The 25176-nt window shown below is 53.1% G+C and overlaps 2 protein-coding genes and 1 pseudogene across 6 annotated transcripts in view; 2 read left to right on the top strand and 1 right to left on the bottom strand.

Annotated features, from left to right (window-relative positions):
- The first annotated feature begins 3598 nt into the window (after window positions 1–3598).
- Window positions 3599–18007, top strand: GRHPR (glyoxylate and hydroxypyruvate reductase). Of its 2 annotated transcripts, none has more exons than XR_008537034.2 (9): window positions 3599–3863; window positions 5866–5996; window positions 6944–7016; window positions 7559–7675; window positions 9510–9598; window positions 10758–10862; window positions 11537–11760; window positions 13034–13164; window positions 17677–18007. XR_008537034.2 is itself a non-coding variant. In XM_520581.8 (9 exons), exons 1-9 carry the CDS (start codon window positions 3781–3783, stop codon window positions 17796–17798), a joined length of 987 nt encoding a protein of 328 aa, XP_520581.3. In that variant the 5' UTR covers window positions 3599–3780; the 3' UTR covers window positions 17799–18007. The 2 variants fall into 2 exon arrangements, 1 of the variants encoding a protein (XP_520581.3); XM_520581.8 differs by having other exon boundaries at window positions 11537–11672.
- LOC134807739 (mitochondrial intermembrane space import and assembly protein 40-like) lies at window positions 14809–15721 on the top strand (annotated as a pseudogene).
- Window positions 18008–19113: 1106 nt separating the features above from the next.
- Window positions 19114–25176, bottom strand: part of ZBTB5 (zinc finger and BTB domain containing 5) — a 30748-nt gene continuing 24685 nt past the window's right edge. For all 4 annotated transcript variants that reach the window (XM_063788558.1, XM_063788557.1, XM_003312088.5 and 1 more), the window contains one exon: window positions 19114–23548. In XM_063788558.1, the coding sequence (XP_063644628.1) occupies window positions 21511–23544 (2034 nt within the window). In that variant the 5' untranslated portion in view covers window positions 23545–23548 and the 3' untranslated portion in view covers window positions 19114–21510. The remainder of the gene's footprint in view (window positions 23549–25176) is intronic.

Raw genomic sequence — 25176 nt, 5'->3', positions numbered from 1 at the left:
GGGGCGGCTGGCCCAGTGGGGGGCTGACCCCCCCACCTCCCTCCCGGACGGGGCGGCTGGCCGGGCAGAGGGGCTCCTCACTTCCCGGTAGGGGCGGCCGGGCAGAGGCGCCCCTCACCTCCCGGACAGGGCGGCTGGCTGGGCGGGGGGCTGATACCCCCACCTCCCTCCCGGACGGGGCGGCTGGCCAGGCGGGGGGCTGACCCCCCCACCTCCCTCCCGGACGGGGCGGCTGGCCGGGCGGGGGGCTGACCCCCCCACCTCCCTCCCGGACGGGGCGGCTGGCCGGGCGGGGGGCTGACCCCCCCACCTCCCTCCCGGACGGGGCGGCTGGCCGGGCGGGGGGCTGACCCCCCCACCTCCCTCCCGGACGGGGCGGCTGGCCGGGCGGGGGGCTGACACCCCACCTCCCTCCCAGACGGGGCGGCTGGCTGGGCAGAGGGGCTCCTCACTTCCCAGTAGGGGCGGCCGGGCAGAGGCGCCCCTCACCTCCCGGACGGGGCGGCTGGCCAGGCGGGGGGCTAACCCCCCCACCTCCCTCCCGGACGGGGCGGCTGGCCGGGCGGGGGGCTGACCCCCCCACCTCCCTCCCAGACAGAGTGGCTGGCCGGGCAGAGGGGCTCCTCACTTCCCAGTAGGGGCGGCTGGGCAGAGGTGCCCCCCACCTCCCGGACAGGGCGGCTGGCCGGGCGGGGGGCTGATCCCCCCACCTCCCTCCCGGACGGGGCGGCTGGCCGGGCGGGGGGCTGACCCCCCCACCTCCCTCCCGGACGGGGCGGCTGGCCGGGCGGGGGGCTGACCCCCCCACCTCCCTCCCGGACGGGGCGGCTGGCCGGGCGGGGGGCTGACCCCCCCACCTCCCTCCCGGACGGGGCGGCTGGCCGGGCGGGGGGCTGACACCCCACCTCCCTCCCAGACGGGGCGGCTGGCCGGGCAGAGGGGCTCCTCACTTCCCAGTAGGGGCGGCCGGGCAGAGGCGCCCCTCACCTCCCGGACGGGGCGGCTGGCCAGGCGGGGGGCTAACCCCCCCACCTCCCTCCCGGACGGGGCGGCTGGCCGGGCGGGGGGCTGACCCCCCCACCTCCCTCCCAGACAGAGTGGCTGGCCGGGCAGAGGGGCTCCTCACTTCCCAGTAGGGGCGGCTGGGCAGAGGTGCCCCCCACCTCCCGGACAGGGCGGCTGGCCGGGCGGGGGGCTGATCCCCCCACCTCCCTCCCGGACGGGGCGGCTGGCCGGGCGGGGGGCTGACCCCCCCACCTCCCTCCCGGATGGGGCGGCTGGCCGGGCGGGGGGCTGACCCCCCCACCTCCCTCCCGGATGGGGCGGCTGGCCGGGCGGGGGGCTGACCCCCCCACCTCCCTCCCGGATGGGGCGGCTGGCCGGGCGGGGGGCTGACCCCCCCACCTCCCTCCCGGACGGGGCGGCTGGCCGGGCAGAGGGGCTCCTCACTTCCCAGCAGGGGCGGCTGGGCAGAGGCGCCCCTCACCTCCCGGACAGGGCGGCTGGCCGGGCGGGGGGCTGACCCCCCCACCTCCCTCCCGGACGAGGAGGGAGGACGCTCCTCACTTCTCAGATGGGGTGGCTGCCGGGCGGAGGGGCTCCTCACTTCTCAGACGGGGCGGTTGCCAGGCAGAGGGTCTCCCCACTTCTCAGACGGGGCGGCCGGGCAGAGACGCTCCTCACATCCCGGACGGGGCGGCAGGGCAGAGGTGCTCCCCACATCTCAGACGATGGGCGGCCGGGCAGAGACGCTCCTCCCTTCCCAGATGTGATGGCGGCCGGGAAGAGGCGCTCCTCACTTCCTAGATGGGATGGCGGCCGGGCAGAGACGCTCCTCACTTTCCAGACTGGGCAGCCAGGCAGAGGGGCTCCTCACATCCCAGACGATGGGCGGTCAGGCGGAGACGCTCCTCACTTCCCAGACGGGGTGGCTGCCAGGTAGAGGCTGCAATCTCGGCACTAAGGGAGGCCAAGGCAGGCGGCTGGGAGGTGGTTGTAGCGAGCCGAGTTCACGCCACTGCACTCCAGCCTGGGCGCCATTGAGCACTGAGTTAACGAGACTCCGTCTGCAATCCCGGCACCTCGGGAGGCCGATGCTGGCAGATCACTCGCGGTTAGGAGCTGGAGACCAGCCCGGCCGACACATCGAAACCCCGTCTCCACCAAAAAAATACAAAAACCAGTCAGGCGTGGTGGCGCGCGCCTGCAATCGCAGGCACTCGGCAGGCTGAGGCAGGAGAATCAGGCAGGGAGGTTGCAGTGAGCTGAGATGGCAGCAGTACCATCCAGCTTCGGCTCGGCATCAGAGGGAGACCGTGGAAAGAGGGGAGAGGAGAGAGGGGAGAGGGGAGAGGAGAGGGGAGAGGGGAGAGGGGAGAGGGGTTTGTTTGTTTTTTTTGTTTGTTTGTTTTAGATGGAGTCTCACTCTGTCACCCAGGCTGGAGTGTAGTGATGGGATCTCGGCTCACTGCAACCTCCATCTCCTGGACTCACGAGCAATTCTCCTGCCTCAGCCTCCTGAGTAGCTGGAATTACAGGCATGTGCCACCATGCCCACCTAATGTTTGTATATTCAGTACAGACAGAGTTTCACCATGTTGGCCAGGCTGGTCTCAAACTTCTGACCTCAAGTGATCCGCCTGCCTCAGCCTCGGAAAGTGCTGGGATTACAGGCATGAGCCACCGCGCCCAGCCATACATTTAAAGGCCATTTCCTTTTCTATAAACTGTCCATTGATATCCTTTGCTTATTCAGATAAGCTGGGCATCTTTGTCTTAGGAACTATTTGTGCAATAAGTAAATTAACCCCTTGTCTATAAAATGAGTTGCAAATATATGGTATTTTTCCCGGTTTGTTGTCTTATGATTTTGTTAATTTTTTTTTTTTAAGATAAACATAAGCCTGGTATTTCCAGGCACCTGGTATTTCCAGGCAGTCTCCCATACAAGCCCTAACCAGGCTTAGTTTCCAAGATCAGATGCATTCAGGATGGTACGGTTAATTTTTCAATGGAGAATTAGTTGTACTCTTACGGCTTCTGGCTTTCGCACACATAGCGTATCACTTATTTATTGCTGCATAAAGAATTACTCCAAAATTGAACGGCTTAGAGCAACAGCAGTCAGTGCATTATCATCTCTTATGGTTCCGGGGTTGACTGGGCTCAGCCAGTGATTCTCCTAAAGGCTCTTTCTTGCGGTTTTAGCTGTAGTCAGGTGGGAGTTGGCCTGGAGTCACCCAAAGGCTTCCTCACTCATACCTCTGGTCATTGACGGTGGCTGTCAGCTGGGCCCCTGGCTGTGCTGTTGGCCTGAACACCTACACATGACCTCTCTGTGTGTCCTGGACTTCCTCACAGCCTGGAACCTGGGTTTCTACCCTGGGCCAACCCAAGAGACAGAAAAAGTGGGGGCTTTCAGTCTCTTAAGGCCTGAGCCTGTGGAAACAGGACCCTGAGCGTGTAGAGAAAGCAGGGCTCCCATGAGGCCTTGGACGGGACTGCCCCCTCTCCCCCGGGGCCCTGATTCCCCAGTGGCACGAGGCGCACCCCCCAAACACACACAAGTACACTGTGTAGGGTCACTGTCACTGTCACTCCCCGAGCACGCACAGTCACCGCCCAGCCGCAACCCCGCGCTCCCTCTCGCGAAGCCACACCCCCTGCGCACGCCGCGCGCGACGTCTCTCCCGCCCACTCCAGCCTGGCCCCGCCCCGGCCCAGCTACATTCCCGGGCCAGCTTCTGTACTGCCAGGTCCGGGTCGGCGGCTGCACTGCGGATGAGACCGGTGCGACTCATGAAGGTGTTCGTCACCCGCAGGATACCCGCCGAGGGTAGGGTCGCGCTCGCCCGGGCGGCAGAGTAAGAGCCTCGCGCGCCGTGGAGGAGGGAGCAGGGCGGTCCCAGGGACCGGAGAGCCGGGCGGGGCGTTTGGGCCTTGTGGCCGGCTGGGGCAGGCTTGGAGTTTTGGGGAGGCTCGGAGAAAGTTCTCTGGGGCCCAGTTCTCCTCTTAAGACGACGCTGGGACCTGCAGTTCCGGCTTTGGAGAGGGGAGATTGCCCCTGAGGCAAGGTCCAGGCTAATTCTCCACGCTCCCACAGGACATGTGGGGTCAGGGACATGGCGGTCACTGACCAGGCCCCTTGGACGTTTGGCAGGGGGCTTTGATGACTCTTCTTCTTTATATTTACTTATCTTTTTTTTTTTTTTTTGAGACAGTCTCACTCTGCTGCACAGGCTGGAGTGCAGTGGCTCGATTGATCGTGGCTTACTGCAGCCTCGACTTCTTGGGCCCAATCAGTTCTCCCACCTGAGCCTCCCGAGTAGCTGGGACTACAGGCGCAAACAATCACCACCGGCTAATTTTCTGATTTTTTTTTTGTAGAGATGGGGGTCTCACTCTGTTGCTCAGGCTGGTCTCAAATTCCTGGGCTCAAGCAATCCTCTTGCCTCAGCCTCCCAAAGTGTTGGGATTACAGGTGTTAGTCACCATGACTGGCCTGAGGACCCTTTAATTTTTAAGACAGGGTCTCACTCTCATCCAGGCTGGAGTGCAGTGGCACCATTATACCTCACTGCAGCCTCAACCTCCTGGACTCAAGAGATACTTCCACCTCAGCCTCCCAAGTAGCTGGGACTACTACAGGCATGCACCACCATGCCTGGCTAATTTTTTATTTTTTTCAGAGACGAGGGTCTCACTGTGTTGCCCAGGCTGGTCTTGAACTCCTGTACGAAGGGATCCTCCCACCTCAGCCTCCCAAAGTGCTGGGATTACAGGCATGAACCACTGCACCTGGCCCACCCTTGCTAAATGGAACCCTTTTTGTGGGCCAACCTTGCCAGGTGCTTCATATACATAAACTTTTAATCCTGGTAGCACTGTGAAGTCAGTATTATAATTCCCATTGCACAGATTAAAAACTGGAGGCTGGACTTAGGGTTAAGTTTCTTCCCAAAGCCACGCAGCTCCCAGGTGGAGGAGCTGGGGCTTGTACTCAGAAGTGTCTGACTGCTGTCTGATCACTGCATTTGATCAGGTTTGTGTTTCCAATGTTAGATAGGAAGAGGATGCAATCCAGCCTCAGCAGCCAGTTCTAGGGGCATATGAGATTTTCAAATTTTGTTCACTGCAACAAAACCTTTGCCAAGGACCCACTTTGTACTGAGCAGGAGAAGGTGGAAGGCAGCAACCGCGCCCATGGTAACAGTAGCTCACGCTGTACCCTGCTCATGGGGAGGTGGATGAAAGGTGGTCAGTGCCCTGGGCTCAGTCAGGAGGTGCAAGTAGCTATCCTGTGTCCTGCCACATAGAGGCTCCACACGTGCTGACTGTACTGAATTCCACGGCAAGGGCCAGGAGGCACCGTGCATCACTGGGACAAATATCTGGTTGCTGTGAGCTGCCGTGGAAGCGTTGGGTGGCCTTGACCTTATCTTTCCTGGCCCAGTCCAACTATGAGAGTTTTCTATTTCATGGACAGGAAGAGATGCAACAGGCCATTGAATCCAGGCCCCCCACCTGAGGCACACCCTGCCCCCCACGGGCCTTCCCTGCAGTTGGCCGCCTGCTTGGCCGCCCAGCCCCTGTGAATGTGGGAAAGCTCTTCCCTGTGCTGACCTGAGAGCTGTCCCCATGCCTTCCCCCTTGCAGCTTAGGCTCTGCTGGGGGGCCCCTCAGCCCTTCACCTGTCACCTGCTGTCTCGGGACAGTTCTGAGACCACCCCTGCCTGACCCCGCCTCCCCTCAGCCAGTCCCGGGCAGCCTGAGGCCAGGGCCATCAGAGGCCAGGATTCCCAGCTGGGAGGGGCGGGGACAGGTGTGCGGCTCCTGCTTCTCCTGAGGGCCTCCCTTTCCCCGCAGCTGTGAGGTGGAGCAGTGGGACACGGATGAGCCCATCCCCGCCCAGGAGCTAGAGCGAGGTGTGGCGGGGGCCCATGGCCTGCTCTGCCTCCTCTCCGACCACGTGGACAAGAGGATCCTGGATGCTGCAGGTGCACACTGGGTGGGCAGGGGACTTGAGGGTGGCTTGGCCCTGTGGGCCCCTCAGCCTGTGCTGCTGGCTCCTGGGCTGCTCTGCAGTGCTGTCTGGGTTCTGAGGGCGTTTCCTGCGATACCAGGCCCGAGCGGGCAGATAGCTTGCTCTGGCACAGGCACTGCCCCTCCCTCCTGCTGTGAACCCCTTGGCGGGGGACCCTGGGAGGGCAAAGACCGCGGTGTGGAGACTGTGGGTGTGGGGAAGTGCATCCAAGGCCCTGGGTTCTCCAGCCCTGCCACAACCTTGCTCTGTGACCTCCAGCAAGACCCTGCCCCTTCTGGGCGTGTGCGTAGTATGAGGGAGGACCTAGCTCAGTGCCAAGCCCCAGCAGGATGTCTTTCCGCAACCGCAGCCACGGGTCTCAGCCCATGGAAGGATAAACCTCCCCCTGTGAGGCTGTTGTGACAGTTTTGAGAAAAGGTTCAGACTCAGAGGCTGCCAGATGGGAAGGGACCCTTGTGAGTCAGTGCTGAGCCGCCCCATGCCCTGGCCTTGGCCTGGAAGCTTTCTGGTGTCCTGCTTGCAGGAGAGGGTAGAGAGGGTCACGTCCCAGCCACCTTCTTGGCACTCTCAGAGGTGTCCATGGGGGAGGCCCCAGCATGGCTGAAGAAGACCGGAGGCCTCGCTGGGTGGACAGTCCAGTGGGTAAGAGCGGGGCCTTGGTGGCAGAGGCCCTGAGGTGAACCCAGCTCTGCCTGTGAGTGAGCCAGGCCACTTAACCTCCCTGAACTGCAGTGTCTGAGGCTGTCAAAGGGGATTATTCAGAGTTTTAACTGAAGAACAGAGATGTCAGCCTCTTATTCTAAGAAAACAATAATAAGTGGTGTCCCCATGATAGTCCCCAGTGCTGTGGCTTTGAGTTCCTCGAGGAAAGATACTAACAATGCACTTTCTGCACAACAGGGGCCAATCTCAAAGTCATCAGCACCATGTCTGTGGGCGTCGACCACTTGGCTTTGGATGAAATCAAGAAGCGGTAACTGCCGCTTGGGATCTGGAGGGGGCCTAGAGAGAGGGGTGGCTATGAGAGAAAGAAGAGCTGTTGATTTGTTTTTACTGCATATCCCTCGGCCATTCAGGGAGAATGTGAGGTGGCTGATGATAGAATCTGTCCACATGTGACAGGTCAGTTACAATAAACCCCAGCAGTCAGAAACAGTGGGTAACTTCTGTGTAGGTGGCACCCTTTCACATTCATTATCTTTTTTGATCCCCACAACAATACCTTGAAGTAGCAAAGGCAGGTATTATTCTTTCTGTTTCAGATGAGGAAATTCAGAAAGGTTAAGTTACTTGTTCAGTCCCTGAACCCTGATCTTCCATCTTCATATCCTTCCAAAGTGGGAGATAATCTAAATAGGAATGAGGACTGCCCGTTTTTGAGTGCTCATTTATAGTTCTGAGCTTCCTGGCAGGCAGATCAAAGAGGGAGCAAAGTAACTCCATGGAAATGTCCCAGCAGTAGACATTGGTAAATGTGGTTGAGGCTGATGTTACCACCAGATGTTTGATTCGTAGTGGGATCCGAGTTGGCTACACCCCAGATGTCCTGACAGATACCACCGCCGAACTCGCAGTCTCCCTGCTACTTACCACCTGCCGCCGGTTGCCGGAGGCCATCGAGGAAGTGAAGAAGTAAGTGAACGCAGACCAGGTGCGGTGGCTCACGGCTGTAATCCCAGCACTTTGGGAGGCCAAAGTGAGCGGATCATGAGGTTAGGAGTTCGAGACCAGTCTGGCCAACATAGTGAAACCCCGTCTCTAGTAAAAATACAAAAAAAATTAGCCGGGTGTGGTGGTGGGTCCCTGTAATCCCAGCTACTTGGGAGGCTGAGGCAGGAGAATCATGTGAACCCAGGAGACAGAGGTTGCAGTGAGCTGAGATCACACCATTGCACTCCAGCCAGGTGATGGTGTGAGACTCCGTCTCAAAAAAAAAAAAGAAAAAGAAGTGAATGCCTGGCAGGAACGTTGGCTCTGCTCAGCACTGGATCCTGATCACTGTGCCAGTCCAGCCCACGCATAGTCCCTGACCCCAGGTGTGCCCCATTGAGTGAGGACTCAGCTAAAATAAAGCACAAAGCAGAGCTGCAATAAGGGCAGAAAGGGAAGTGGTGAGAGAAGAGGATGAGGGAGGACAAACAAGTTCTGCTGGTGGGTGAGGGCTGGCAGGGAGAGTGTGGATCAGGGAGGGCTTCACAGAATAAGTAGCAGGTGGGCGTCCGCTTGAGTCCTGAAAGCTGCAGGTCCACCATCCCTTAGATCCCAAAATCTAAAAAGCTCGGACAGCTGAAAGTTCTTTCATACTAACAGGAGACTATTTAAGGCTTTTATTTCTCCCATTTAATGTGACTTTCCTAAGTTTTGCTGCAGATGTAACACTTTTAAAACAGGCTGCTGCCCAGACACTGCAGAGGGTGATGTGTGGAATCTACCACGTGCGCCATGCTGCCTTTCTAAAGGCCAAACAGTTTTAAAATCTAGCCTGAAGGTTTCAGATCAGGGATTTCGGCCTGTATATCAAGAGTTAAGAGTTGGCCGGGCACGGTGGCTCACACCTGTAATCCCAGCACTTTGGGAGGCCGAGGCGGGCAGATTGTTTGAGCCTCAGGAGTTGGAGAACAGCTTGGGCAACGTGGCAAAAGTCTGTCTCTACAAAAAATACAAAAATTAGGCAGGCGTGGTGTTACACGCCTGTAGTCCCAACTACTCGGGAGGCTGAGGTGGGAGGATTGCTTGAACCCAGGAGGCAGAGGCTGCAGTGAACCGAGATCATGTCACTGTACTCCAATCTGGGCGACAGAGCAAGACCCTGTCTCAAAAAAAAAAAAAAAAAAAAAAAAGTTGGGGGAAGCATTCCATGTGCAGATGGAAGGACTGGCCTGAGTCAAGGTGGGAGGCGTGCAAACGCAGGCTCTCACAGTGCGTGGCCAGCAGCGTGGGCCCCGGCACGGGGCATGGAGCAGAGTAGACAGTGCTGAGTCCTGCTCACTGTCCTGTCTGGGGAGTCATCACATCTACTGGAGGTGGCTCAGGGCAGGCTCTGTCTCTTGCCCAGGGCAGCAGGGTGGGCCCTGTGGCTGTACTCTTTGTTGCTGCCCTAAAGTGCCAAGAGAACTTGTTTTGGAATCATAAATCCTGAGTTTGCAGCCTGTTGCTCTCAACTCTTCCCTGGTTGTGTGACCTCAGGCAAGTCACCCTTTCTGGTTTGTTTTCCCATCTGCAAAACAGGATGAGAGCCAGTAAGGCCCCTTCCCGCCCTCAAGTTCTATGTCTCTGGTGGCTTTAAAGGTGGAGTCGTTTCTGCTGCTCATCTGCAGTGCCGAGTGGCAGTGCCTCATCCCACTCTCAGTCCCTGACCTGGAGGGTGGGTTTATACCTTGGACCACAGTCAGAGGTGCCGGGTTCTCAGCGGCCCCCATCTTGGTCCAAGGCTGGGCCTCTCACCTGCCCCTCTCTCTCCCCTCAGTGGTGGCTGGACCTCGTGGAAGCCCCTCTGGCTGTGTGGCTATGGACTCACGCAGAGCACTGTCGGCATCATCGGGCTGGGGCGCATAGGTGAGGCTCCCACCGGCCCGCTTGCCCGCCCCGGCTCTCACAGCGTGGTTTGCATCCCTGGCACCACGTGTCTGAAGGCTGAGAAGACCCGCATGCTGTCAGGGCACTTTGCTTACAGTAGAGGTATTTCTAGTGAGGGATACCGCTTTGTAAAACACAGGCAAATACATAAATAAACCAAAGCAGGATTCCTTAAGAACTCACCAGGTGATAAAAGCAAGTTGCCTAAGGGTCAGGGGGCTTCATGATTCCGGCTCCATAAAGAACAGATGAAGACTACAAATGTGTCGGGGCCGTTAGGAGTGGTTACCGTGAGAGAGCCCATTCCCCCGACACCTACTGCGGCTTGTGTTCTGGAAGGTATGTGACTCACAAAGCCCTAACTCGGGCCAGAGGGCTCAGTGGGCAGAGTTGATCTGCAGTTCTGCAGCTGAGGCAGAGACACTTTTCTTCCAGTGGCCCTTATTTGGAGAAGCCTGGCAGAAGGGCTTGGGCCTAGCCAAGCAGCTATCTATTGGTGGTTCTCTGTCATCCTGCCTGGTGCAGGAGTGCGGGTGAGGGTGGAGAGTGTGGAGAACCTGTCTAGCCAACGAACAGCCCTGCCTCTCACTAGAAAGTTGCTTGGAGGAACCCAACAGCTTTGGGGCACGTTCTGAGCCTGAAAATCCAACTGTACAAATCTGTCTCAGCAGCAGCTTACATGAAAATTGTAAGTTTGGGGTGAGCTGGCAGTTTGGCAGTGCCACCAAAAAGTCAAATGGGGTCTGAGACTGCATTCACAGAAGCAGAGGGTCCAGGACAAAGGAGGGGACTGCTTGACCAGGTGTCTCCTTTGTGAAAACCTCTCCAGTTCTCAGAGGTTAGGAAAAACCTGAGTGGCTTTCCAGATGGCTTGGACCATGTGAGGACAGCATCAGCCAGTCACAGCCTCAGGGGAGCTGAGGTGCTGTCTCCAGATCCCTGGGGCAGTGTGGGCTGGCTGGGGGCTAGTTACAGTGGGGCAGCCAGCCCCCCACCCGCTTTGGAGGAGACAGGAGCAGGCAACTCGGGCTGTGCTGATGAAAAGGGTCTGCCCTGAGGGCCGCTGTTCCGGAAATGCTGGGTGGTGTCCCTACCCTTTGTGGGACTGGGAACGAGACATGGACTCTCCTTGCTCTAGGCCAGGCCATTGCTCGGCGTCTGAAACCATTCGGTGTCCAGAGATTTCTGTACACAGGGCGCCAGCCCAGGCCTGAGGAAGCAGCGGAATTCCAGGCAGAGTTTGGTAAGTGAAGCCTTGATTTCCACAGGAGCCTATCTGTGCCCAGTTGAGAGGCTGTATTTTCTCTCAATGGTGGCATTTTCAGGCAGAGGGCAGGAGCTCCAGGCATGTCCAGGGGCTGCTGTCTGGTAGATGTTTAATCTACCTGCCCCTGGACACCGGCCCACTCAGGGGGCACAGGGACTTACCCAGGTCCTCTCCGAGCCAGCAGAGCAGTCCAGGGCTCCCGTCTTTCAGAGTCCTTTGTTACCATTCCCCATTGTGGGCGGAGCAGCGGGGATGGTGGTGGGTGTGAGGAAGGGCTGGGCACTTTCACTGTCTTTTCCTTCATAAACTGGCAAGCACTACCCTAGCCTTTGTGTGCGCCCCTTAGTCCAGGCGGATCCAGCACCTGGCGGGTCCACAGCCTGGTGAGCAGATGGCAGGCTGGATCTCAAGCATTCCCCACGCCCCTGGGCATTTTGGGCCCTGAAGGTAGTTAAAGCCAGAGTGGTCCAGATCCCACTGTGTGTGATTTGACTTTGTGCACTCATGAGAGTTGTCCAGGTAGAGACTCGGCCTTCAGGAAGCATCTTGGGAGTTTCTGTTAGGGAGTCGGGAGCAAGGGGCTGGTCTCCCGCCATCTGGTTGTCCCTAGCCTGGGACTCAGTGCCTGATGGAGTCCTGCCCTCCCTCAGTGTCTACCCCTGAGCTGGCTGCCCAATCTGATTTCATCGTCGTGGCCTGCTCCTTAACACCTGCAACCGAGGGACTCTGCAACAAGGACTTCTTCCAGAAGATGAAGGAAACAGCTGTGTTCATCAACATCAGCAGGTATCCTAGGGCCACCTTACCCAGCAAGCCTGGAGAGGAGCCATCCCCACTGCTGCCATCTGGAGATTTTCTTCCCCGTGGGTTGTTGGTGAGACCCCAGGCTGAGCTTGCTGGTTTCCATAAACCAAACAACCAACTCAGAAATTCGTGGGAATACACGAGACCTCCGTACAGGGAAGAAGAGCCATCAGAGTGGGCCTGGCCTGTCTGCTTCTCAGCAGTGGCCCCCACCTGGCGGGGCCTGGCACACAGCAGCGTGGCTTCAGGGAGTGTTCCCAGGGAGCCTCTGCAGGCCCATTATCCTCCACCACAAAGGGCTGGACTTCAGGATCTGAAGGGCCCTCTGGAGGCCGCCTCCCACACTGCTGAGCCTGGCTTTGTCTGGCTGTGGTTCAGTGATACTTTGAACCTTATGCTCCTGGGTGGACAGACCCTAAAACTCACGTGGTCGTAGCTCCTCACACTGTCCCTAGGGGTGCCTTCAGGCCACTGGGCATGTATGGAGGTCAGACCTTCCTTCTCTGCCACTCCAAGCCCTTCCTAGCTGGTGCCCCTTGAGCCTGTTTACATCAGTTTAGGGGAAGGGGGATTGGGTGAGGTCATCCTGAGGACTCGTCCACCCCAAAGGTACCTGTAATTACCAACATTTAGCTACAAAATAGGTGACCTGGGAATGGAAGAGTGAAACATGCAGGACCACAGGGCTCGCACTGCTGGCTGGCAGCAGTCACAGCTGCCGTGTACTGGGTGCCTGCGTGTACCCAGGACAGCCCAGGACCCTGTATTACTCATTAGTGCACAAGTATTACTTAGTGCACAATATACAGTCTCTAGAAGATGACTTCTTGCCTTCAGTCGCCGCTCCCTTTGATGGCTGTAGTTAGGGGTGTGCTCGTTCCTCTGCCCTGGTTTAGACAGGTACCTGATAGCACACTGTGGTGCTTCTCAGTGGGGGTCTGGGGGTCAACCAGATCAGAAACACTTGGATGGGGCCTAACACAGATGCCCTTCTGGGCCCTGTTCATGCAGTAGAGCATGTAAGAAAGCTTTAATCCTCCCAACATGCCTGGGAGTTAGGTTGTATTCTCCTTATCTCACAGAGTAGATAATTTGAGACACAGATAATTCGAGGCACAGAGAATTTGAGACACTTGCCCAAGGTCACACAGCTAGAAGGAGGCAGGGCTGGAGTTCTCTGAGTATATAAGACTTACAGACATACTGTAAGTATACCTAAGACTTACTGCTTTAAAAGTCAGTGCCAAGTGAGTGGAAAAATTCATTCTGTAGGTTGTTCTGCCTCAAAGGTGGCCTGGGCGGAGGGATCTTCGGGGTACCCATGTCACCACTGTCATTCCCAGGGGCGACGTCGTAAACCAGGACGACCTGTACCAGGCCTTGGCCAGTGGTAAGATTGCAGCTGCTGGACTGGATGTGACAAGCCCAGAACCACTGCCTACAAACCACCCTCTCCTGACCCTGAAGAACTGTGGTAAGAACTGCACTTTCTGATGTAAACTCCCTGCTGCCCTGCAGGACCAGTGTTTTTGAGGGGGTCCCAAGGGGCCGGGTGTGGAGCTAGTGTGAGCAGGTGTTGAACCCAAAGGGACACACCAGGGACCGTAAATGTTTATGTTGTCAGTGACATGGGTGTATGACAGGAGCAGTCCTCTTGCGCATGCTCTGCTGGGTCTCTGTACCTAAAGGAACAGAATGTAGGTGTGAGTGGATTTGTTTAAAAAAAAAGAGTGGGCCAGGCGTGGTGGCTCATGCCTGTAATCCCAGCACTTCGGGAGGCTGAGGTGGGTGGATTCAGGGGTTCGAGACCAACCTGGCCAATATGGTGAAACCCCATCTCTACTAAAAATACAAAAATTAGCCGGGTATGGTGGTGCATGCCTATAGTCCCAGCTGTTTGGGAGGCTGAGGCAGAAGAATCGCTTGAACCCAGGAGGCACAGGTTGCAGTAGGCCGAGATTGTGCCACTGCACTCCAGCCTGGGTGGCAGAGTGAGACTCCATCTCCAAAACAACAACAACAACGTGGGCTGACTACATGTCTCCATGTGTTACACCACAGTGACTCGTGTGTAAAACCTGTTACTATAAATTGCTATTACCAGTTTAGCTGTGAAAAATTAAAATTGTAATGACAATGCCAATATAACTCGTGCCAGTTTTTCAAGCTGTTGTTTCACAACAAAGCCCCCTTCTCTCTTCTGCTTTGTGGGGCTGGGGCCAGGCCTCTGCACACCCCATTTCTGCTGTGCCAGCTGCACTGGCAGGCCTTGTCAGTGTGGGTGTGGAAGGGCCTGCTCCCTCCTGCCCTCCCTTCCTGTCTTTGGGGGAGTGGCAGCAGCACTTCTTCATCTAGCAGCACCAGTTCCTTCCCATAGTGGCTGGGGAATCCAGTTTGCAGTCTTTCCAACACTTGGTGAACCAGCCCCATTGAGCCCTGCTCAGAGACAAGAGCAACAGCCAGTCAGTGCCCATGCCACAGAAGTCTGAGTTGCAGCACCAGAAGTGCCTCTGGCAGTTGCTACCTCTGTGCTACCACAGTGCAGTGGTTCTCACTTTTTTTTTTTTTTTTTTTTTTGAGACAGAGTCTCACTCTGTCGCCCAGGCTGGAGTGCAGTGGTGCAATCTGAACTCACTGCAACCCCTGCCTCCTGGGTTCAAGCGATTCTCCTGCCTCAGCTTCCCGAGTAGCTGGGATTACAGGCATGCACCACCAGGCCCAGCCAATTTTTGTATTTTTAGTAGAGATGGGGTTTGTCCATGTTGGCCAGGCTGGTCTCGAATTCCTGACCTCAGATGGTCCACCTGCCTCGGCCTCCCAAAGTGCTGGGATTACAGGCATGAGTGTCCGGCCAATTCTCATACTTTTGCATTCGTCAGAATCACCTGGAGGAGTGACTGATCAAACACAGGTTGCTAGCCCCATCCCGAGAGTTTCTATTTCAGCAGGTCTGGGGTGGGGTCTGACAGAGTGTGCTCCTCACGGCTCCCACATGCCACTGATGCTGCTGGTCCTGGGACCACACTTTGTGGTTTGGGTTTTTGTTACCTGCTCAGTGAGTTAACAACTTGATGCGTAGTTAATGATTCTTTATATTAAGATCTGTTCAGGTAGCTGGTGGAGTTTATGCCTCCAGACTAAGAGTGATCAGGGCCTTAGGTTGTTGGGGCCAGTCTCTGCCCTTAATTTGGATTCTGGAATGGAAACCTAAACAAAAGGTCTTCAGCTGCCTTCCCCAGTGAATGCTCCCATTATTGCAGCCCTTGGAAACTCTCCCGTCCCTCCCCCCACCCCAGCCTGCAAGGAGCACTGGGTGTGATGTCAGGGCTGTCGCCCACAGCCAGGAAAACTGCCCTCCCACCCCCACCCCAGGTCCTGGAATTCAGCTCACAGCCCGGGGACTGCTTCAAAAGGCAGGTCTTGGTCTGAGGAGAGGGCAGTCAGGGCATGAAGCTGCAGTCGCCACCGCTGCTTCTGCAAAATCTAAGCACTGGGCTGCAGCCATGTCCTACTGCCAGCAGGAAGGGAAGGATGCAATCATTTGTGATGTAAAAAGACCATGCAGCTCCAAGCAACACAGCTGATGACCCCAGTGATCCCTATGGGGGGAGCACGGATTGAGGCTGCCAAATGGAGACATTAACTGGAACTGCCTGTGCCTTGGGGGAAGGGCCAGCGGCCCCTGTGGGGAACAATTCAAGCTGGACTTTTCCTGCTTCCACTATAGTATGGAGAATGTCAAGGGGTCAGACTGTGTAGACCAGTTGGGGCCATGCAGGAATGCATGCAGAGATACCCAGATCTTTGTCCCCAAGAAGGTGAGGCAGAGGTAGAGGAAAAGCCCGCAGAACATGTAGAAGTAGCAGCTCCCACTGAGGCCACTGCAACCAAAGAGGAGGAGGGGTCAAGTTAATGAAGGCCATAGGACTCCAGTCCTTCCACCCCTTCAGAGTGACACGGACCTTTTGCAAAATGCCATTTAGTCACCCTCCAACAAAGTGTCTTTCCCTCTGTTGTCCTGTAAACTGTAATGTACGAAATAACATATTTTGATGATCGGGGTCTTGGCCTCTTGACATATACGCTGAAAAAAATGGGGGTTGTTTTATATGTGTCCTGTGTAAACCTGTCGGCAAATATAGCCACCACTTTTGAATTCTCCTAGATGGCCCTGAATTTTGCCACTTTGAAATAATGTGCTACTCAATCTCAGCAACCAAAAACCATTATCCAGGAATGTTTCTTGTGAGTGAGCAGATTTATTCTGATTCATTGTATGTCTGAAACGTTGGGGTGGGGCTGATTAGGGTGGCTCACGCCTATAATCCCAGCACTTTAGGAGGCCAAGGCGGGAGGATCACCTAAGACCAAGAGTTCGAATCTAGCCTGGGCAACATAGTGAAACCCCATCCCTATAAAAAATAAAAAATTAGCCATGTGTAATGGTATGTACCTCTAGTCCTAGCTGCTCAGGAGGCTGAAGTGGGAGGATCACTTAAGCCTAGGAGGTTGAGGCTGTAGTAAGCTGACTGTGCCATGGCACTCCAGCCTGGGCAACAAAGCAAGACCCTGTCTCAAAAACTCTTCTCTACTAGAAGAGGCCAAATAGTCAGATGCAAATTTCTCCAAACCTATCCTGACCTTGAGTATGTAAAGGGGTACTATACTTCATTCCTGACATATTTTGGTTTCCATGTTGGCATTCAGCTCTGGGTTTTCTATTTGGATGGTGAAAATTTGGACCCTGCCATTCACAGTCCCTTCCTAAGTGTAGGGAAAGGCTGGTTTTTGCTGTTCATTGTTATTCTGAAAGCTCTGGTTTGGGGTCCATGTTCATGCTGGCTCTCAGTTTGATCAGATGCAATGTTCTTGAGAGGAGGGAACCTAATTGTTACCAGAGAGGAGAAGAAACTCTGTGAATTAAGTACTGAATTATGGCTGGGCGCAGTGGCTCACACCTGTAATCGCAGCCCTTTGGGAGGCTAAGACAGGAGAATCACTTGAGGCCAGGAGTTCAAGACCAGCCTGGGCAACAAAGACCCTATTACAATAATGATAAAATTTAAAGAAGAAAATGTACTCAATTAAAAGGAAACATGATTTCTACCTGGAAAAAACCCAGAAGCAGTTTTATGGGGTTTATTTGGTAAAGATGATGTCTCACTATGTGGTCCAGGCTGGCCTCGAACTCTTGGGCTCAAGCGAACCTTGCATCTCGGCATCTGGAGTAGGTGGGACTACAGGAATATGCCACTGCACCCAGCTGACGGTTCTTTGGGGGCAAGTAAGTTCACTTGCTCTGGGGTGGGATCAGAGATAACTGTGCTGTTCAGCATTTCATTTTGGAGTTATTTCTGTAGATCAGAAACCTTGTGGTCATGTGGCATCATTTTCAAGGGCACATGGTACAGGTGGCCAGTGCTAAACTCCTATGCGTTCACCATTTTTTTGTTTGAGACAGAGTCTCCCTGTCATCCAGGCTAGAGTGCAATGGTGCAATCTCAGCTTATTGCAACCTCTGCCTCCCAGGCCCAAACAATCCTCCTGCCGCAACCTCCCAAGTAGCGGGGACTATAGGTGTGGGCCACTACGCCTGGCTAAATTTTTGTATTTTTTGTAGAGACGGGGTTTTGCCATGTTGCCCAGGCTGGTCTCAAACTCCTCAGCTCAAGTTATCTGCCTGCCTTGGCCTCCCAAAGTGCTGGGATTACAGGCATGAGCCACTGCGCCCAGCCCTAGAATACAAATCTTTCATCACATTGTGACTGGGTTTTAGTAGCCTGGAGGCCCTTCACCCTGTTAGTCTGAACCTCAGCTCTGGGGGAGTGTCAAGCTTAGTGAAAGTGGGAGAGAAGGCAAAGCATGGAACCATGAGGTAGTCTCTCTTTATTCTTCTTACCGGCAAACCCAAGCCATGAAAACAGCCCAGCTGAAGGCTGCTGAACCACCCTTCTTATCTCCCTCTCTCTCTCTCTCTCCTTTCCAGTGATCCTGCCCCACATTGGCAGTGCCACCCACAGAACCCGCAACACCATGTCCTTGTTGGCAGCTAACAACTTGCTGGCTGGCCTGAGAGGGGAGCCGATGCCTAGTGAACTCAAGCTGTAGCCAAACAGTAGAGATGGAGGGCCGGGAAGCAAACCGTGCCCTGGTATTGTCAGACACACCCAGGCTTGATTTGGATCCACAGGCAGAGCCAAGGGAAGGTGTGATTCTCTTGAGGAAAGAGTGATTCTGATATATGTACTTGTCACATTGGTGTTGGACACATTTGCGCCAAAAGTATGGTAATTCTATTATTAAATAATTCTCTGAGAGACCGTCTTGGCCTGTAAATGGGGAAGCTAACAAGTGGATATGGCTGGGCGTGGTGACGCACCCCTATAGTCCCAGCAACTCAGGAGGCTGAGCGGGAAGGATCCTTTGAGGCCAGTTCAAGGCTGCAGTGTGCTATGACCACTCTTTTTAAATCGCCACTACACTTAACCTGGGCAATGTAGCAAGATACCGTTTCCTGCAGTGTGCTATGATCACTCTTTAAATCACCACTACACTTAACCTGGGCAATGTAGCAAGACACTGTTTCAAAAAAAACTTTAAAAATACAAAGAGCATGTTTCAAAGTCACAGCATCCAATGGTCTGCCTGGCTCTGCTTCCCACCCCAGCCCTCAGCCCTGGGCATTTTCCTTATTGGAACGTGTCCAAACCACCTTACCCCTCATCTTCTCTGCCCAGATTCCTTCACTTGTCCCTCACCAAGGACGGGACAAACAGAACCCAGTTGTGACCATGGCACTTGAATCTTGATACCTAGACCATCAGGAAAATTAAGGAGCACTTCCAGAAAAGGAGTTAACTGGAAGAAATGAGAACTAGGTAAGGACGTAACTCTTATTTTGGTCAGAACGATTAGAGGTAGGTGGGTTTAATTTTAAAATTAGTTTCAGCACCTACACATATTGTTCCCTTTGCCCATTCTGTCCCCCTAGCCCCCAGGTGGATTTTTTTTTTTTTTTAATCACCACCTTACCCACTTCTCTCCAAGGTCAGGCCACAGCACTGCCATTGCCAATGCCTTGCTCTGTGCTCAAGGAATCAGCTTCCAGCTCTTCCCAGCAGCCAAGCCAAACTGGCAGATGGAGTTTCCAACTTGGGAGGCAGGTCCAGGGAGCAGCACAAGATTACGCAGGCCCTCAGAGAGCAACTGGGTAGACTGAAAAGCAAAATCTCATGCATGTGCGTAGCTCAAAGACAGAAAAGGACGGCGGGGGAAGGCAGAAGGGAATGATTTGAGAGGAATGACCAATTAACTGTTAATAGAAGGTTTGGTTTAAAACAAAGTACTAGTCAAAGAAGGGCTGGCAAAGAGATATTACCCTCTTTGGTTTCAACCTTAATAACGTAAAGAAAAAGAACACATATTTAGAGGCATGAATATGACAAATTTTTTATTTCAAAAATCTCAAGTTGTAACCAGCATAGCACCACTGACATGGATGCCTTGATAGAACTTTATGATCTGTTCACCAGAAAAGATTCTACATGATCACGCCAGACTATAATTAAGGCTAACCAATCAAAATTCAGGTACCCAAAACCAGTTATAATCCAGGTAGAAACTACAGATCATAGGAACCCTGGGACTGGTTTTCCAGGGAACCCTGGAATTATTTTTTAAGTGCTACAGCATGTACAAGGACACTGGCCCACAAGCTTGCTTCTCACACGTAGAAACTGACAGACTAAGAGGTAGATGAGAGATTCCAGGTTCCATCTAGCAGTGGAGAGGCAGGGCTCCAGCATGTATCAGAGATAAGCCCCAAAAGCAAAGTCCACTTATGCTTCAGCAGAGGTAAGCGGGCAGGCTCCTGGCACCACCGCCTCCAAATGGAAGGGAAGGAGGGCTGCACCGCTCTGCCTGTGTCACTGGCTCCTCTCCCTGGGTCCAGGCAGGGCCTCTCGTTTTCTCCAGGCTAACCCACTGTGTCCCAAGGTTAATCTCACAAGACACTGGTCCCTACATCATGTAAAGGGTGGATGGGGAGCCTCCTAACACCATGTCAACATGACTGCTAACAAGGAGCCACACACACAACTGAATTTCACAGGACCTCATATCATCCAATGGGCTCTTTCCCACATCTACTCGAAAGGAATCGTGGGTTTCCCTTTGGGCTTTTCTTCCTGGGAATCAGTCCATGGGAGATGCCAAGCGCCCCTGGAACATGAAATTATCCACACATGTGTAACTGCACACTCTAACAGGAGAGAAAACACGCTCATTTTTGTTTCCAGCTACACATACTTAGCTTTCTAAACACAAAAACTGAATAATTTATCTGATTTATGCATGATGGTTTGGTATGTCTAAGAAAGCTATATAAAACATAAAATGAACTCATGTTCATGCATGAATTAAACTGACTTCATGAGTTCTAGGGAGACGCATTAACCTGTGCTGTTCCCCTGGACGCACACTTGGCCTCATACAGGTGCCACTAACAGCCCTGATGGCAGTGTCAGAGGACAGCAAGGTGAGGCTGGGGAAGTGAGGCTGTAGGGCCCAGAGAAGCCCTAGTGCCTCCAACAGTCTCAGATGCTACTTGATTACTTCTATGCTACGGGCTGCTAACTCTTACATAGCCTAGAAAATATTTACCCATGAACACTACCATGTTTGGATTTCAAACAACTTTAAACATTTGGTATCAGATTGGGGGAGCAACAAATAATAAAATTTAGGGTCTGTACTGTTAAAAGTATAGTATATAACAGTAATAAAACCTGTGTGGGGCATTTTTGGTTAATCTGTCGTCGAAAACGGTAATCTAAACCTGGGAGAGTTGCTATATGGGGAGGGGAGAGAAGAAATGGAGAACAGGCTTGTCCTCGGGTAGGATGTGTCAGCCTAGACTGGCCCTCAACATCTGGACGGAGCAACAGGTAAATGTGCCATGGAAGACCCCACAAAACATGACTCCACATCATCAGAACAAAGACAAACACAAGCTCTTTTCTGACTTCCTAACATGGAACTGTAATATCTGTAATACAAGTTGGTTAAAATACTGCTCAAACAGCACATAGGGAAACAATACCTTGTCACTCTCTACAAGTACATACTCCATTTACAATTTGGTTTTTAAACCAGAAAAAACTGTTAAAACATCTATCCAACAGTGATGTATTCAAAAGTATATACATCTAAATAGTCCAAGAGAATGCTTACTCTGGACCCAGTGTCAGCACCAAAGTGCAGTGTTTATGACTGCAAATCAGGTAAAAATAAAAATACAGTACTTTGAGGCCTAGGACTAGCTCATGATACACTTTAAAGCATTTGTGGCAGACAGGTGTGTCCTCAAAGGCCTTCCTTTAAGACAGGCACCAAATCACCACTGGTTACACATAAGTGCATTTTGCATCACTATACAGGGATATAATACTCCCATCAGAAGGTATAGGAAATTTAAATGCTACACAGTTTTACAAAAATTGCTAAAAAAAATTTTTTGCACTTCAATTTTTAAATTTTTAAATGTGCCACTTTTAATATCAATTACAAACTACTTTCTGACTGCATTACTCAACCCCAAGGAAGCACCTGGTTTCAGGGATTGCATCCCTTTCCCAAGACGTGCACTTCACTCAGAAATGCAGCAGCACAAATACTACATGTGAGTTCTCCGGTTATTAGTTGCTAAACTGTTTAAGAGCCACTGGGCAGCTGGAAGCCTCGAACCCAAAGGCATTAACTGCTTACCAAAAGAAATTCAGTCTGACAACTGGCCTCAGTGTTGTCTTGTAAGGACAAACAGCTAGAGCAAAGTGCTGGGAAGATTGCTGCTCTGCCAGCGCAGGCAGGTAGTCTTTGAGTGCTTATACAGGTGGCTGGACTGACTAAACCTCTTGCCACACTTCAGGCAGGCGTAAGGCTTTTCACCTGTGTGAACACGGATGTGCTTCTTGCAATCTGTCAAAGTCAGAAAAGTTTTGCAGCAGATTTTGCAGGCATACTTGCGAGCTCCCTCTACAACCAAAACATTGTGCTCTGATAAGGCCTTCTTGCACTTTGACAGAACATCTGCAGATGCCCTGGTCAACTGTGGAGGGCCAGGCTGGGAAGGATGGCCATTTTCAAATGAGGACGTAGCTCCATTCATCATTAGCTGGGAACTGGTAGAGTTTTCTGGGATCTGTGAGCTCCTGACGGAAGTTACAACTGGCATTTTGGGAGCTATGCGGCGGTAGTAAGGAAAGTTACTGGCTCCTCCCCTTGGGGAACCTATCATTACCCTGGAGAAGGAGGAGTGGAGGCCCAAACCAGACCTGGAAAAGTCCATCCCAAACTGTTCTCCTCCTTGGTAGCCTGAAGTCTGCACACACGGCAGGCCCATCACCTCCTGCATAGGCCTGACGAAGTGGGAGTCTGCAGGTTCACTAAATGGGTTCTCTACATGGGAGCCAGGGGCAGAGGAGGGCCCACCTGCAGGCCCAGCCTCTGGACTCAACAAATAGGGGGCCTCACTCTCCAGCCTGCAGTCACTAGTGGTGTTTGGAATATTATCATCATTGTTCTGATTTGCAGTAAAGTTATTTCCTCTGCTCTTGTTAAGAAAATTCGAAATACTAAAAGTGGACTTATGCTCTAGGTTATTTGTGACTTCCAAAATATGGATATCACCTACCCTGTCTGTGCTAGACTGGGGATCTGAAAAACTCCGATCACTGCTTTCAGGGCTGAGGTCTATCTTCTCGGCACTGACCACAACTCCTTCCACTTCCACAGACTCGCTGCCTTCTGCTTGTGAGGTCACATCGCTCACTTCATCCTGAGGCTCAGGTGAGCTCAGGGGCTCAGATTTAACCACCACTCTCATGTGCTCCTTCTCACCAAGGCCAACCTCAGGGTTTTCACACTGAAAACTACTTTTCTCAGGTGCAGCTTCCTGATCAAAACTAGTCTCAACCTGAGTTGCACGAGAGGCCATGGACAACTGTGCCATGTTGCCAGCACTGTTATCAGACTGGCTGGGCACCTGTGCATCTTCTTGAGTGCCAAAAGACTGATCAAACATGATCGCACTATCTTCCTGGTTATCAGTCATTCCGTCAGCTTTAGGATTATCCACAATTTTCAGAGAATCTGGTGAAAAGAACTCCTCCCGAGAATGAACCCCTGAAGGCCCATTCTCCGGTGTAACATCTGAAATGGCAGACTCATCCATGGAGGGTCGGAGGCGCTGCCTGGCCCGCTCCTCTGCAGACTGCTTGCGCTTATGAAGGCGTCTCATGGGGAAGGGCGTGCGCTGATCCAGGTTACTGCGCATGGAAGAGCTCATGGGGGCTGGCTGCTCCTCGCCATTCTGGCTGGAATTGAGGGCTGAGCTCACGATGCTTAGTCCCAGCTGCTGTAGCATAAAGGAGCGCTGCATGCGGGCGCTCTGCTCCTGAATGCGCTCACTGGGGGGGGACATGGGCAGCGTCCTTGTCGTTAAGTAATGTTTACATGCCTTAACAACAGAGTTCAAATGCAGGTGAGAGGCTGCCAATAAGACATCCATTACATTACTCTCCCCCAGCATGAGGGTGGAGGTATACATCATGTCAATCAGTGCAGCAAAGGCCTCTGCTGTCACCACCTCGCTATCCAGCTGGATCATGTTCATGGTCTGATCTCCTTCTGCCACTGAGAACAGGGCTCGGAAATGCGTGCTGCATGCTGCCAGCACGGAGCGGTGGGCTTTAAAGTGTCTATTCCCCACTACAATGACACAATCACAGAGCTGGCCATGAAGTCTCTGGTAGTTCAGCTGCTGGAAGATTTGTTCAAAGTGACCAGGAAAATCCATGATCCTACAGAAAAACAAAGAAAGAAAATGTTAAGACCTAGAAAAGCTTCAAAGTCAGAACACAAAGGGTATGATGAAAAGAGTGGAATGGACGGCCAAGCTTGGACCTTTGAAGCCCGTGATATCTCTGATAATGGGCACATACACTAAGAGCTTGTCATATAAGAAGCAAATGGCAATTCAGCCATCAGCCCAGGAGGCATGCACACATGTGGGCCTAGCTACCGACAGGCTCCCCTTTACTCTTCATATGAGCCATGTATAACACTAAGGGTCTAAGTTAGTAAAGACCAGTGTGTGAGTGATGGCATATCTATCCCACAGAAGTTTGTTAGAGTTCTGCATTCCCTAAGGATGAGGAATGAATACCAAGAAATTCCAAAGTCTTAGGAACCCTAAATAAGTGAAAAGGGCAAATCAATATTAGTGTGGAAGATTTCCAGTTATAGATGGTAGCAGATTGCACACACGCATTTGCCCCGTGCTCTTTCCTGAAACCCCACTAAAATGACACGAAGCCCGGCATGGAGGCTCATGCCTGTAATCCCAGCACTTTGGGAGGCTGAGACGGGCAGATCACCTGAGGTCAGGAGTTCAAGACGAGCCTGACCAACATGATGAAACCCTGTCTCTACTAAAAATACAAAAAATTAGCCAGGCATGGTGGTGCATGCTTGTAATCCCAGGTACTCGGGAGGCTGAGGAGGCGGAGGTTGCAGTGAGCTGAGATCACACCACTGCACTCCCAGCCTGGGCGACAGAGTGAGACTTCATCTCAAAGAAAAAAAAAAAAAAAAAAAAACACTAAAGTTTTTGTTTAAACTTTAAAGGTGTAAACCCACAAGGAAAAAGAGAATGAGAAGGCCTTCAATAGCATTTTGGAAGCTGGGGAGAGGTAAATGAGTGCTAACTGACTCAGCACACCCCAAAAGCGAAAATCCTAAACTAGGCAGCGGATAAAACAACCTAACATATATAAATCTCATTCCCAAAGGCCAAGGAACTGGTTGCCCTTGCCAGGGGAAATGGAATGAAGGTGTGGCTAAGGCAGGAGGCCTGGCTGAAAATCTATCCAATTAAAAAAAACAAAAACAAAAAAACACCAGGATGTGGTGGCGCATGCCTGTAATCCTATAGCACTTTTGGAGGCTGAGGTGGGAGGATTGCCTGAGCTTAGGAGTTTGAGACAAGCCTGGGCAACAAGGTGAAACCCTGTCTCTACCAAAAATACAAAAAATTAGCCGGGCATGCTGGTATGTGCCTTCAGCTACTCAGGAGGCTGAAGGCGGAGGATCACTTGAGCCTGGGAGGCAGAGGCTGCAGTGAGCAGAGATCACACTGCTGCACTCCAACCTGGGTGACAGAATGAAACCTGTCTCAAAAAAAAATTAGCCGAGCATGGTGGCGTGCACCTGTGGTCCCAGCTACTTGGGAGGCTGAGGTGGGAGGATCACTTGAGCCTGGGAAGTCAAGGCTTCTGTGAACTGTCACTGGGCCACTGCACTCCAGCCTAAGCAACAGAGCAAGGCCCTGTCTCAGAAAATAAAATAAAATAAAAATAAGTGAATGAATAAGAGAAGGAATTAATCAGGTCCAATATCTTGACTACAGAAAGAGAAAAGGAAGAATACA

The sequence above is a fragment of the Pan troglodytes genome, chromosome 11 (genome assembly GCF_028858775.2).
Source record: "Pan troglodytes isolate AG18354 chromosome 11, NHGRI_mPanTro3-v2.0_pri, whole genome shotgun sequence".
NCBI classification, from domain to species: domain Eukaryota; kingdom Metazoa; phylum Chordata; class Mammalia; order Primates; family Hominidae; genus Pan; species Pan troglodytes.
Note: the sequence above shows the minus strand (reverse complement) of the source record. Positions and strands in the feature narration are given on the sequence as shown.

What these genes read in the sequence shown, in the direction of transcription:
- GRHPR (XM_520581.8), top strand. Translation starts at nt 3,781, where the DNA reads ATGAGACCGGTGCGACTCATGAAGGTGTTCGTCACCCGCAGGATACCC. An exon ending in GCCATCGAGGAAGTGAAGAA is followed by an intron (nt 7,676 to 9,509) that starts GTAAGTGAACGC and finishes CTCTCCCCTCAG; the next exon opens with TGGTGGCTGGACCTCGTGGA. An exon ending in CCTGACCCTGAAGAACTGTG is followed by an intron (nt 13,165 to 17,676) that starts GTAAGAACTGCA and finishes TCTCCTTTCCAG; the next exon opens with TGATCCTGCCCCACATTGGC.